The sequence below is a fragment of the Choloepus didactylus genome, chromosome 6 (assembly GCF_015220235.1).
Source record: "Choloepus didactylus isolate mChoDid1 chromosome 6, mChoDid1.pri, whole genome shotgun sequence".
NCBI classification, from domain to species: Eukaryota; Metazoa; Chordata; class Mammalia; order Pilosa; family Megalonychidae; genus Choloepus; species Choloepus didactylus.
The window spans coordinates 87,198,300-87,212,814 of record NC_051312.1 but is presented as its reverse complement, the minus strand read 5'-3'; the positions used below and the strand labels follow the sequence as shown (position 1 = coordinate 87,212,814).

Here is a 14,515-nt window from a genome sequence, read left to right as displayed (position 1 = left end):
CCAGATGCTTAGAGAGAAAGCCACTGGAATCAGAAGCTCAAAGCAATGCAACCCAGGAGAAAAGGACCAGCAGATGACAGCCACATGCCTTCCCAGCTGACAGAGGTGTTCCAGACACCATCAGCCATTTTTCAGTGAAGGTATCCTCTTCCATGCCTTAGTTTGGACACTTTTATGGCCTTAAGACTGTAAATTTGTAATGAAATTAAACCCCCTGTGTCAGTTTGAATGTATTATGTCCCCCGAAATGCCATTATCTTTGACGCAGTCTTGTGTGGGCAGGAAATGTATTGGTGTTGATTGGGTTGGAGACTTTTGATTGGATGTTTCCGTGGAGATGTGATCACTCAACTGTGGGTGAGATCTTTCATTGGACAATTTCCATGGAGGCATGGCACCACCCATTCAGCATGGGCCTTGATTAGTCTAGTGGAGCACTATATAAGCTGAGGCAGAAGGAGCGAGCTTGCTACAGCCAAGAGGGACACTTTGCAGAATGCATGGAAGCTGAGAGAGGAGCTGAAGCTTACAGAGACATTTTGGAGATGGCCTTTAAAAGCAGACTTTTGCTCCAGAGAAGCTAAGACAGGACAAACGCCCCAAGAGCAACTGAGAGTGACATTCTGAAAAGGAGCTACAGCCTAGAGAGGAACATCCTGGGAGAAAGCCAGTTTGAAACCAGAACTTGGAGCAGACGCCAGCCCTGTGCCTTCCCAGCTAACAGAGGTTTTCCGAACACCATCGGCTATCCTCCAGTGAAGGTGCCCAATTGCTGATGACTTACCTTGGATACTTTATGGCCTTAAAACTGTAACTTTGTAACCAAATAAACCCCTTTTATAAAAGCCAATCCATTTCTGGTATTTTGCTTAATGGCAGCATTAGCAAACCAGAACATCCCCTTTATAAAAGCCAATCCATTTGTGGTATTCTGTGTAACAGCAGCACTAGGAAACCAGAACAGCAGCCTCTCCCTGCCTTGGTCTCCTCTTCTACTACTCACCCTCCCAGCAGTCAGATGAACTTCGTAAAGCATGAAGCAGGTCACACAAGTCCCCGCTCAAAATCTGTCTCTGGCTCTCCAGGGCCCTCAGTAGAGTCAAAACCTTCCTCCTGGTATTCAAGGCCCCAAGATGTAGCCCCTGCTGGCCACCCAAACCTCTGGATGTGCTAGGCCCTCTCCTTACTCAACACATGCTGGTCCTGCTACCAAGAAGATGTACTGGAAGAAGCCAGCGCCTCCTCCAGGGATCCTTCTCTGATCCCAGGCCTGGTAGGTGTCCCCTTGATGCTTCCAGGGTGCCCCACAAACTCCAGAGTCCCCAACAGGACGTGAGCGCCTGTGGCAGGGGCTTATCCCTTATTCATCCCTGTGCCTCCTGCACCTGGAACAGGACCTGGCACACAGTAGGTGTGCAATATTTAATTCCATTCAACAGATATTTTCCCAATCAGTGAATGTAATTTGGGGTGAAAGGGGTACCCCAGAGGGTCCACAGATCTAAGCGAAGGCCTTGGGATGCCAGGGGAGATGGAGGGGCCACGGGAGGAGGGAGCTCCTGCACTGGACCAGCTGAGGCCCCTCCCCACTTCTCTCCTGCCCTAGAGGGGGCTTTCTCCTCCTCTGGGGCGGCCATGTGGGGGCTTCTCCATGGACGGGCAGCATGTCCCAGGGTCACTCCTCTCCTCCCTGGCCTGGGCCCCCTGTCCATGAAACAGTTTGTTCTGCCTGGCTGAAGGCCTCCTAACTCAGATTGGCCATCCCAGGGGCCTGGGCTGGCCACAAGGCTCACCTGCATCAGAGTGCGCAGAGACTCCACATATGACTGCTCCGTGTCCAGCAGGGTCATGGTCACGTGCTTCCGCATGTCCTAGGGGGAAAGGGGACACAGGGTGAGCAGAGGCTTGATCCCTTGGACCGTGCCACCTGAAGCCACAAGGGGCCTTGGGCTTCAAGGCCTGCCCTCCCGCCACCCAGGGTCCTGGTTGTTCCCCTGACATACCCTGGCCTTCCACTCTGCCAGGTTTTAGCTCAGGAACTCCCAATACACCCTCCCCAGTGTTCCCTTCTCCCCTGCCCCAGCTGATGGCACCTCTGGAGATCTCCCAGTTATTTCTTGGCTTCCCTGCTCCTGAAAAGAACGCCCTGTATGTGGTGTGCCAACCTCAGGTTCCCCCTGCCCTGATCCAGGGACTCAGGAGTCAGGTCTGTTCCTCAAAGCTGCCCTACCATGAGGCACACTCAGAAAAGTGGGCTCCTCTGCTAGGAATTCATGGGTAAGGGTGTGAATGACACCCACAGGGAGGGGAGAGGCTGGCTCACCCCACCTTTGCCAGCCCTGTGCTCCACTGATGTGGTGAGAAGCTCCCAGCTTCAGAGCTCCTGGCTACAACCAGACCATCTATCTCAGTTCTTCCAAGCCCATTAAAAAAACCAGGACAGCTGCTGGTAGGAAACAGCATGAGCTGGGTACACCCTAGGATGGAGAGCGTGGGAGAGCATCCTGGGGACCACAAGGGCCTCCCACGGACAGGCCCAGCTGCCCAATCCTCCCCTCATCCTCTGGAGGCATTTTGGCACTTCACAGACATGGCTTCATTTCAGCCTCACGCTCACAGCAGTGTGACTCAGTGTTCTCATCTCCACAGATGAGGACATTAAGAGTCAGAGGAGACGTGACTTGCCCAAGGTCACACAGCCAGGAACAGAGAGAGCCAGGACCAGAGTCTTTCCAGCTACCTCATGCTGCATTGTAGGAGTTCTTGCCCAGATGGACCGGGCAGCCGCGGGACCCAGGGCGCCGGATCCACTCTTCCTGGCTGTGTGGCGTTGGGTGGTCACCTAACTACCCTGTGTTCCCATGTCTTCCTCTGTGAACTGGAACCAATAATACTTCCCTCCCAGCATTGTGGAAGCAAGGAGATGGGGAGCAGAGCAGCTCTCTCTGCTCCATGTCCATGACTATTCTACCCCAGTGAGGCTAGTTATCTACACCAGTCTCCCCTGCTGGGCAGGGAACTCCCTAGGAGAACCCAAGAGGCTCGGCCCTGGGCTACACAGCTGCCCTCCCCGCCCACCCTCCCCTCCCCACTGTGACCAGGCCCAGCTGGAAGCAGTGAGGGTCATAGTCAGCGAGGCTTCCTGAGGGAGGGTGGGCTGGGCCCAATGGCCAGGAGGGCTGGGATAGCGCAGGGAGGCTGACGCTGCAACGCCTGCCTTTCCCAGCCTCCTCTCTGTGTAAAAGCACAGTGGGCTGTCACTCAGCTGTCAGGTGGAGGCACAGAAAACAAGGCCAGCTCCCTATCACTGCACCCAGCACCCTCCCGCACATGCCCAGACACGGGTGTGTGTAGGGGGAACAGGGCCCTGGAAGCAGGAGATGGGTGATGCAGCCGTCAACCAGGTCAGCAGGCCCACCTGTTCCAGGCGGGGCAGCCCTGTAGGCCTAGCTGAACCTAGGCCTCCCCCCAGAGCTCCTCACCCCTCCACAGCCCCATCCCTAGACACTCGCTACACAGGGCACAGAGGTGGAGGGAGAGGGTTGGTAGGGGCCTCACCCACTAGTATGACTGGGGCTTCGCACCCAGAGACTGAGACCCCAAGAGGCGCACAGCATGAAAACAGACACATGGACACTGGGAGACACAATTAAAGGCCAAGACACCCCGTAAAGAGATAAAAAACATGTGGCTGGGACACCCAGCTGAGAGCCCAGAGACTTGAAGTAGTGGAGAGAGAGACACACAACACAGAACAGGGAGGAATCCAGGATCACAGCCACCTCTGGAGCCAGGAGAGCTGACCAAAGAGGCCCGGAGAGATCCACAAAGACACAGACATAGCCTCTGGAAGCCTCCTCCTCTGCAGGGAGACATACACTGGGCCAGGAATGGGGACGCCACCATTCTTAGTTCTGACCTCAGCACACCTCCATGGCAGGTCCAGCAGCAGGAAGAGGTTAGCAAGGGAGAGAGCAAAATCAGCTCCCCTCATTCCTGCCCACCCCCAGTCCTGGAAAATACATGTACCTGGGGGCTGCCTCAATCCTGAGAAGAAGGCTGGAAAACCCTTTCCTTCCTGAGTCTGTGGACCCAGGATCCCCCCTCCCCCGGGGGGGGGGGCTCTGCCCCCACCAGGCCCCATATCACCGGCTGTGTCATCAGGCCTTGCCAAGGCCAGGTCTCAAGATGCAGGCCCCCACCCTAGCTTGGTGCACCAGCCCTTCTTGCCATCCAAGCTTGCATCCCAATGGCCCCAAAGCTCAGTGCCCGGCCAGAGGTTGTGCCAGCCACACCACCCCCTGCCAAGGCTCCTCACTACACCCTCAATCTCTCTCCTCCCATCACGGATCACAGAGCCCCTGGTTCCATGGCCAGCTGGCTGGTGGGATCCATCACAGGCCTAGGCCCTGTGTCCCAGTATCTGCCCATGCCTCCTCCAATCCGGGTGGGCTAAGTTCCAGGTCTTGAGCCAGGTCTCTGTTTGTCCCTCCCTCTCCAGGTACCTGGGCCTCCCCGGACTCCTCTGCGTCAGCGCCGCTGCTCCCGGCGGGCTCCCCGGAGGCGGCGGCCTGGCCCAGATCGCGCATGTCTTCCAGCGCGATGGTAAACTGGGCCAGGGTCTTCACCATCTGCAGCATGCGGCCGACCCGCCGCCGGGGCGGGGGCGCCGAGGCGGCGGAGGGGGCAGGGGTCGGCGGGCCCCCTCCCACTTTCACTCCCTCCCGGGGGCTCAGCCCGGCGGCGGCGATAGCGGCGGTCGCGGTCTCAGTCCCGGCGTTGATCTGAGCGCGGCCGCCGGACGGGTGGCGGCGCTGTTCCCTCCTCCACGCAGTGAGGGCGCCCGCAAGCCAACCGAGCGCGCGCGGCGCCGCTTGAGGGGTCCCCGCCCTCGGCGCCCCACCCCACCCCCAGCCTCTCTAGTCGCGGCCCTATCTACCCCAACACGTCCAGGGCAGCCGGACCTCGCACACCTTATTTCTCCAGCGCAGGAGCGTCCGCTCGCGGACCCATCCCCCTCCGCGGACACTAATCGGCGCACACCCGTGGACAAAGGCGAGTACGCGCGGCGATGCATTTTCTGTACACACCTATACCAAACGCGGGCACACACAGAACCCAAGTTCCCACCACGGAGACACACACGGAGATACGCACATACCTGCTCAGAACAGACCAGGTACATGGAAACCTGCCCTCGTGTCTTGATCCCTGCGCACACGTCACTCATATACAAGTACACACATCAGCAGTCCCGTCCAGACCTGAAACCTGACACACTTGAACCTGACCCATGGCCACACACAGTGACACATGCTTCTGCACTCCTGAGCACTGCCGTCCTTCTGCACTCCTGAGCACTGCCGTCCGTGTTCACACAACTATGACACTGGCACAAACAGGTACCATGCTCAGGCACAGATGTTTATGGATGGGCAAACACACACATTCCTGGGAACACTGTCCTCATGCCCAAGGGGCAGCAGGTGGACCTGATGGGAAGACAGGGATACCATGGGAAAGGCCCACTCTGGGTCATCCCAGCCCCTACCCCATCTAGCTCGGTGTGTACCTGGCACCTCCAGGAAGAGTGGGGAAAGGCTCCAGCCCCACCCCCTCTCCACCCCACCCCATCCCTCCTGCTGGGGCAGAGCTCAGGCACTTACAACCCATCCCACTCAGCTTCAGGAAGCCTCAGGACCAACTTCCCCAAGTCCCAGGGTGATGCCAGACTCCTGCCTCAGGACCTTGGCCCATGCTTTCCTACCTCCTAGAAATGCAGTTTCCTCTCCTTTTAACCATTCTCAGCTCAAATGACACTCCTCAGGGATGGCCTCCCTGATCCCCAGATTAAGTTAGTGCACGTGCTCTGTGCTCTCAGAGATTCTCAGTTTTCCTTATCCAGGCATCACAGCTTTGTAATTACACATTTGATGATTACTAGATTAATGCCCAATTGCTCCCAGGAGGCTGTAGGCACCCCGAGGGCAAGGTCCATGTCCCTTCTGTAACCACAGCATGCTGCACATAGTAGGTGATGTGCTAATAAACAGGTTACCAAATAACTCTTTCCCCTCCCCTCCACCGCGCCCAGCAGTCACCAACTGAGAGGCAGAGCAGCCCATGCAGTTCCCTGAGCTTGCCTGGCATCCCCATGGCACAGGATCAACCCCGCCTGCTGGCCCCAATTCAGCCCTCAACTAGGGCTCCACCCCCTGCCAGCCAAGCACTGGCCTCCTCAAAGAGTCCAAAACATCCAGCATCAAAATTTTAACTCGCCAACAGATAATCCCAAATAGCCAACAATACAAACAGGCCCAGAGAACTCCAAGGGAGCAGCAGGTTGAAATCCAGTGTAACCCCCACATGGCAGCCGATCCCAGAGCAGTTACCACGCAGACGGGAGGCAGGGGGGCTCCTAGAGGCTGCACTGGGCGGGGAGGGGAGGTGTGTGTCAGAGCCTGGTACATGATTTGTGTTGCATAAATGAATAAACCCTCAATTAATCCATCCATCTCCCCTGGGTCCCACCAGAGGCCTGACCCAGAGTAAATGTTGACTGAATGAATGAAGGCATTAGGGCATGTTCTGCACAAATCCCTTTTCTGTTCCCTCTGCAGCAGTGGTTCTCAAAGTGTGGTCCCTGAACCAATCAGCAGCATCTCCTGGGAATGTGTTAGAAATGCATACTCTTAACCCTCTCCCCACCCCCAAACTGGAAACTCTGTGGTGGGGCCCAGTAATCTGTGCTTTAACAAGCCTTCCTTCCAAGGGACTCTGATGCACTGGCAGTACGGAGCTTTCAAGGCCTGGAGCCCCTGGGAGGCAGGAGGGAAGGCGCTTCAGGGGTGCCACAAGGTCTTTTCCCTCTTCTGCCCCCAGTCGGGATCAAGAGATCCAGCGGGTCCTTCTGCCTCTTACCCTCCCAAAGGGGCCTGCTCCCCTTCCTCCCCTCGGGGCTGGGTCTTGACTGAGTGATGGTTTGAGCAGGGAGGAGGGACACGCATGGTGGTCCATCCAGGTAGCCAGGTCCCACAGATAATTCCACACGAGTCCCCGGAGTGGTGGGCTGCAGGCCCCAGCCCTGGACCATCCTTTGATTCACTGTAGATATTCAACCCGCATTTGGTTCCTCTCAGAATACCTCCTCCCCCATCTGACTCTCTCTAGAGCTGAATGATCTTGGGCCTCAATTTCCTCAGAGTGATTGCGAAGCACTGCGTAATAACCCAGGCTTGTTTGTGAGGTGCGTCCATTCCCTCACTAGCTCCAGCAGGACTAGGCCCTGCAGAGATGAGTCACCCTGGCTGGTTTCCATGAGCTCCCAGGCAACTAGTGAGCTTCCTCCCACAGGGCTCAGCAGAGGGGGTCACCTCTGCCAGTTGGAGGGGGAGAGAGAGAGACAGTCAGGGAAGGCTTCCTGGAGAAGGCAGGGCTTGAACAAGTCCCGAGATGGAGCGATCTAGAGGCATGTGGGCACCCAGAAGGCAGAGTTCTACAGAGGCCCCTGCCCTGAGAGCAGGGGCAGGTCAGTGCCAAAGCACTGCTGCTGCTTCATTAAGAACGGTTAATTCGAGTCAGCCTGTTGCCATGGCAACAGGGAGCAGCCTCTGTTGTTTGGTGGCTGGGAAATGAAAGGAAGCTGAGAGAGGGAACAGGAGCCCAGAGCTGCTGAATCAGGGTCTCCAGGGATCGCCCCCACAGTAGCAAGCACAGGCATAGGGCCCCTCAGGGCAAGGTCAGCTGAGGGTGGGGTGGGGCTGGGAGGTACTATGTGTGCCAGGGGAACCCCCTGCAGGTCTGGTTCTGTTGTTCTTCCAAACTCCCATTTCATGCATTTTCCTTTATAGGTATCTGCAGTTGTTTAGAGTGGGTATAACTCAGAGCAGTTTCTGGAAGTGTACAGGGGTGGTTGGCAAAGTCCTGCCCAGTGCTCTTCTGCATACCCCATACCCCACCACACACACACACACACACACACACACACACACACACACACACACACCCCTCCCACAACCAAGCAGCCCCCTCTTCTGGTCAGAGGCGGAAAAGAGGCAGGGAGGGAAAAAAGGGCTCTGCCCCAGAAGACCACTGCCCCATCCCAGGAGATACAGGCTGGGTATCCCAGCTGTGGGACCACCCTTCTGCCAGCCCTGGGGAACATCTAACCCTCCCTACCTCCGCCCAGTCTGCTGACAACTTCCCCACCTCTGAAGGAGGCCCAACACCTGCTTGTCAAGCCCCGGACACACCACCCCCTCTCCCGCCAAGACCTCCTGCATCTGAGCACTGCCCATTTGGGGTCCACTCGGTCCTGCAACTGGTACTGGGGCAAGCAGTGATGAGAAGGATTGGACATATGAATAGACAAATGGATGGATGAAGAGTCTGTGCTGAGTAAATGAACAGAGAGATGAAAGAATGGAATGATGGGTGTAAAAGGAATAAATGGATGGATGAACAGAAAGGTGAATGAATGACAGATAATACATGAGTGGATGCACAGACACACAGTTCAATGGATGAAAAGATAACTGAATTTTTATTTGGTTCATTTGTTGATTAGTTCAACACATATCTACTGAGTACCTATTAGGTGTCAAGCATGGTGCTAGGGATTTAAAGGTAAGGAAAGAGGGCAATGCCTTCCTGGCACCCCGGTCTATGTAAGGAAGACAGGAACTGAAAAGACAAGTACAATGCAAGTTGAGAAGTGCAGGTTCGGCGGCAGCAGGTCTCATCAGGCTCCTGTAGGGTGGGAGGGGTCTCCAGACTTTCACATCTGCATAGCTCTGTATAAATATTTGCCACGAAACTGGCTGGGTCCTAGAGCTGCCCAAACCGGTACCCTGGGAACCCCACAAGCTTAGAATCCACACAGCATCACTAATACTTTTTGAGCAGTTTTCATGGGCCAGGTACCCTACTGGTTTGCCTTATAAGACGTGGCTACTTTAATTCCCACAGCAGCCCTGCATCAAGGGCTCCATTATTGTTACTCCCCTATTTTACAAACAAGGAATCTGAGGCTCAGAGAAGTCACTGGCTGGTAAAGTGTAGTGCCCCAAGGGCCCACCAGCTCCCCTGGGCCTTGTGCACTGAGCTCAGCTCCTCCAGCCTCATCTGAATTGAGACAGCGAGATGAACAGGTTCTCCTGACCCAGGAAGTTTTTGGTGGAAAACAAAATGCCACCCCCATGTAATGCTGGGGTCAAGGACAATCCTCTTTCCTGGGAACAGAGTCCTGGCTAATGGCCCAGACAGACTGTCTGAGTTCCTGATCTCACCAATGTCCACGAGAGGGGAGTTAGTACTGGATGTTCCCAACCTAATGGGCGATCAGTTTCACTGATGGCTGCTGCCATTCCCAGGTACTCAGGTCCACCAACCAGACAAAAATTCCAAAAGAGGGGTTCTCTGTACAGGAGCCAGACATCTTGGGTTCCAATCCTAGCTCTGCCACTCGCTGGTGGTGTCACGTTGGGTAGACACCTCACCTCCTTTGAGCCTCAGTCTCCCCATCTGCTCCATCTGAGAGCCCATCCCTCTTCTTACCATCACCTGTTCTTTCTTCCTGCCTTCCTAGTTATGTCCTGCTCCCCACAGACCCTCCTTCTGGAAGGGGGAGCCTCTCAAGGTACCATGAGTTCCTTGGCCACTGTGCTCCCTCAGGCCTGGCTGCTCTGGGTGGGCCCCGTAGATCTGAGGAACGTGCTTTTTGGAAAAGGAAGAGAACAGGGGCTTAGGGAGCCTCTTGCCCTTCCTGCTACAGGGCCACTGTTCTGCGTAGGTGCATCTGTGTGTCTGAACATGTGTGTTCCTGAGGTTATTACTATGTCAGTAATAACAGTAATCAAAAAACAGCTAGCCACAGGCTAAGCACTTTGCATCACTGACTCATTTTATCCTCATAATCACCCTAGGTAGGCATTGGAGATTGAACTATGTCCCTCAAAAAGATATGATCAAGTCCTAACCCCCAGTACCCGTGAATGTGACGTTATTTTCTTTGCAGATGTAATCAAGTTAAAATGAGGTTATACTGGATTAGGGCAGGCTCTAATCCAATGTGACCAGTGTCCTTATAAGAAGAGGGAAACTTGGACACAGAGACGCACAGGGAGAATGCCATAGGAAGGCAGAGGTGGATATTGGAGTGACGTGTCTACAAGCCAAGGAACCCAATGATTTGCTGGGACCACCAGAAGCTAGGAGATGGCAAGGAAGGATTCTTCCCTGGAACCTTTGAAGGGAGCATGGCCCCCTGTGATTTCAAACATCTGGCCTTCAGAACTGTGACAGAATAAAACTGTATTGTCCTAAGCCATTCAGTTAATGATACTTTGTTATGACAGTCTAGGAAACGAATACAGCAGGTGTGGCAGGCTTTATTTTTCATAGATGGCTATCATAGTATCTCCCATCCCACATGACATTCTCACAATGTGGCAATGACACTCTTCCCACAGAGCAGTGAGGTCTATGGCCCCTTCCCTGGAACTGGGTGGGCCTTTGTGACTGCCTCAACCAACAGAGTACAGCAGAAGTGACAGGATGGAAGTTTGTGGCTTCCAAAGCTAAGTCATAAAAAGGCCTTGCTTTTCCACCTTGCTCTCCTGAGTTGCTCCTTCTTGAAACTGCCATGTGGTAAGGAAGAGAGGGCAAGTGTAGGTATCCCAGCTGACAGCCCAAGGGGATCCCAGCCAAATGCCAGCACTGACTGGCGTGTCTGTGAGTGAGGATACTTTCAAGATGAATCCAGTCCGGCCACTATCTGACCATGATTACACACGTGATTCTGAATGAGAACCACCAGCTGAGGAAACTGAGGCTCACAGAGGTGAGGAAGCCCTGGTCATGTAGCCCATAAGTCGTAGAGCTGGGATAAGAACCCAGAGTCCAGTCCTTAAAGTCCTGATTGGAGAATGGGGATGCGGGGATGATGTCCACACCCCAGATTTCATCTATGGCCCAGCAGGGCCCAGCTGGGACCCCAGCCTCAGCAGTACTAGAAAACCTCAGTCCCTTCCAGAAGCCATCCCTGGAGGCTGAAAGGAGGATCAAGTGGCAGCTCTGTCTCCCTGTGCTGGGGCTCAGCCCCAGACTTACGGCTACTGAACTGTGCTGGTCCTACCCTCAGTGCAGAAGGGACACCTCCACCCACTGCACCCCTGGGCCCCTGCTGGACCTCCGGGAATGACATGCACTCCCCACATCCTTGGGGGAGACTTACCTCTATGACTTGCTATTGTTTAGTGAGATGCTGTTTCTCATGTATTAGCTCATTGAATCCTCACACCAATCCTCTGGGGTATGTGTTACTATTATCATCATTTTACAAATAAGAAAACAAAGCTTCCAAGATGGTCAAGCAACTTGCCTGAGCTTGTGAAGTCAGGATGTGGCCAAGGCTGGGATTTGGCAAAACTGGAATTTGACCCCAAGTAATTAGCACATCAGAGAACTTGAGTGACTTCACCAGGATCTTACAGCACATAAAAAAGGAGTCAAGGCAAGTCAAGAGCACCTTGAATTATGAGGTGGGGGGACTGTGTTCTCTTCCCCGGAGAACCAGGAGATAGAGGGAAATGGGAGGAGAGCCTCACTGTATAGCCCATAAAAGCAGAGGCCAGGCGCTGGGTCCCCGGCAGATAGGAGGTACACAATATGTCTATTGTCTGACTGCCTTGCTCCGTGACACTGACTTTAGCCAATGTGCCCCCTGCTTTGGGGCTCAGTTTCCCTCTCTGAAAACAAATGGTGCAGGAGGGAAGGTGTAGGTGAACTCTAAACTCCCCATCAGGCTCCCTCAGGGAGGAGGGTGGGAGTGAGGTCATGCCTGACCTTTCTCCTTGATTTCAAGTGTCACGATCAAGCCCCTGGCTTTAGTGAAGAAGTTGGGGTTCCAGGAGTGGCACTTCCACTAGGTGCCCACAGGCGGCAGCAGCGAGCCGCATGGCAGGGCTTGGTGGTGCATGTGGTTTGAATTTAACTCCAGTCCTCGTCTTTTTTTTTTTTTTTTTTTTTTTAATGAGGGTTTTTTCCCTTTCTTTCTTCTCCTCCGCCCTCCCTCTCTAATTTCAAGAAGCTACAGCTGGACTTTCAGTCTGGGAAGGAAAAGTTTCTTAAGATCTAGCATAATGGCCGGAAGCAGGAGGTGGGCGGAAGATAGGTGGATAGACAGACACAGACACCGAAAGGATGCAAAAAAAAGCATCCCCCGAGGGGCTGGTGGGCTCTGAATTTAATCTCCTCGGCCCGAGAGACTGGCACTGTCACCCTCATTTTAAAGCCAGAGAAACGGAAGCCAAGATCTCCTGGGTCCCCTGTCCGGGTCTGAGAGGGCCGTTTGCAGTGGGAGGCAAGGGGGCGGAAACCACTGGGAATCTGAGGAAGCCTAGGGCAGGATTTGCTAAATCTGGCACCCCAACTTTAGAGGCTCCAGGAAATGCACCCACCCACCCCTACATACACAGTTCTTAGATCCCGTGGATAAGATGTCCTCCCTTCCCAGCTCTAGAAATTATTTCATTCACAATGTCCAAACATTGCTCAGCAGTGGAGCGAGTGCTGCCTGGGAAGTCAGGCCCACAGGGTCTCCGGGCCCAGTATCACCCCCTTCTACCCCTTCTAGCTGCCAACATTCCCTCCCTTCAGCCTTAGACTCCTCGTCTGAAAAATGGGAGTGAATACCCACAGCACAGTAGGTGCACCAGAACGGAGGGCTCCATTCCCTGGCCTCCACCCAGTCCTCCAGCGTGCAGGGAGCCGGGGTGAGGGATCGTGGGAACGGAAGTTACCCAGGGCCTGTTTCCAGCCCCTCTTCTTCCCTCCCTCCCTCAGACCCAGGCCCAGGGGATGGGCTCCATTTGTGCGTGTGGTTGGGGTGGGATGGGGTGTCTGGCCTCTGGGGCGGAAGATGACTCACTGGGCAAAGGGCCAGCACCCTGGGAAAGGCCAGGCCAGCCTTGGGCCAGAGCCCCAGGGAGCTCAGAGGCAGGGAGGAGGGAGGCAGGGGCTGGCTGAGCTATAGATGTGATGCTGGGGGTGCCCGAAGCCCCACGGCCAAAAGAGGCCACCTTCCCCACTTACCACCAGGCCTGAAATCCTCCCACTCAGGCCACAAAAGGCCTAGGCCACTAAGCTACTAATCTGACCCCCTAGACTCTATTCTGTCAGGCCAGTCGCTTCACCACTGCCGGCCCGATACCAGGCTCAGCCCCACGTCTACACTATTGCTTAGGCTGATCCGCCTGCCTGGGCTGCCCTCCTTGTTCCCGAGCACATTCATACCCCATCTAATTTATGCTGTGCTTCCTCTAAATCTCAGCCATCCCTGCCCTCTTCTTCCTCGCCCCCACTCTAGCTCCAGCACTGAACAAACCGCCCTGTGACAATTCCCCAGTCAGTACAGTCCTCCTTTTAACACAGTATATTGAAGACCCACTATGCGCTGGTCTTGCCCTTGGGTGGGCTGCCCAGGATACTAGTGGATGTGTAATGAGGTCTGCAAGCACCGAAAGGCAGGGAACATCTCTACGTTGTTCCAGCAGTTTGCTGTGCCTAGAACAGGGCCCAGTGCCTATTTATGCATTAGTGGATGAATGAAAGCAACTATCACTGTAACGAACGTGCACAGCAAGTTTAGAACGTCCATGTTTGACCTCCCATTTTCCATATGGGGCACTGAGGCCCAGGGAGAAAAGGGTCTCACAACCCCCACGAATCTGCTGAGGCTGGAACCTGGCCCTTGGGACCTTCCATTACAGCTTCCAGAGGGGCTCAACCAGCTGGGAGGCATGGTGGTCCCACCTCCCCTACCCCTACCCTGTTCCAGGGCCCAGAAGATGCTCTAAGAAGGAGCGTGAGTTCCATCCATCCGTCAGTCACTCCAGCCCTGGAATGAGCACTGGTGAGCCTCACCGAACCCAGTCAGCTCCCCGACCAGAGCCCCAATCTGGGGGGGAAACTGAGGCTCAGGGAGGAGCCGCAACTTGCTCAGGTTCTCAAGACTAAGAGGTTGGGAGGTTTCTGATTACAACTTCAATCTCTTTATTTGTTATTTGTCTGTTGAGATCTGTCTCTTCTTGAGCCAGTTTAGGTAGTTTGTGTGTTTGTAAGAATTTGTCCATTTCATCTAGGTTATCTAACTTGTTGGTTTACAGTTGTTCAAGTATCCTCTTATAATCCTTTTTATTTCTGTGGGGTTGGTCGTAATGTCCCTGCTTTTATTTGTTTTTAGTTATTTACATCCTCTTTCGTTTTTTCTTTGTCAGTCTAGCTAAAGGTTTGCCAACCTTATTGACCTTTACAAAGAACTACTTTTGGTTGCATTGATTCTCTCTATGGTTTTTCTATACTCTATTTCATTTATCTCTGCCTTCATCTTTACTATTTCCTTCCTTCTGCTCAATTTGGATTTAATTTGCTCTTATTTTTCTAGTTCCTACAGGTGTGAGGTTAGGTCTTTCTTCTTTTTTAATGTGAGCACTGAGTTTGCTGCATTCCACAGTTT

The 14,515-nt window shown here is 54.2% G+C and overlaps 1 protein-coding gene across 1 annotated transcript in view; it reads right to left on the bottom strand.

Annotated features, from left to right (window-relative positions):
- The window catches only part of ARHGEF17 (Rho guanine nucleotide exchange factor 17), a 64,941-nt gene that overhangs the window by 19,625 nt on the left and 30,801 nt on the right, over nucleotides 1-14,515 (bottom strand). The window contains 1 exon segment of the mRNA XM_037840553.1: nucleotides 1,794-1,871. Coding sequence (XP_037696481.1) covers nucleotides 1,794-1,871 — 78 coding nt within the window.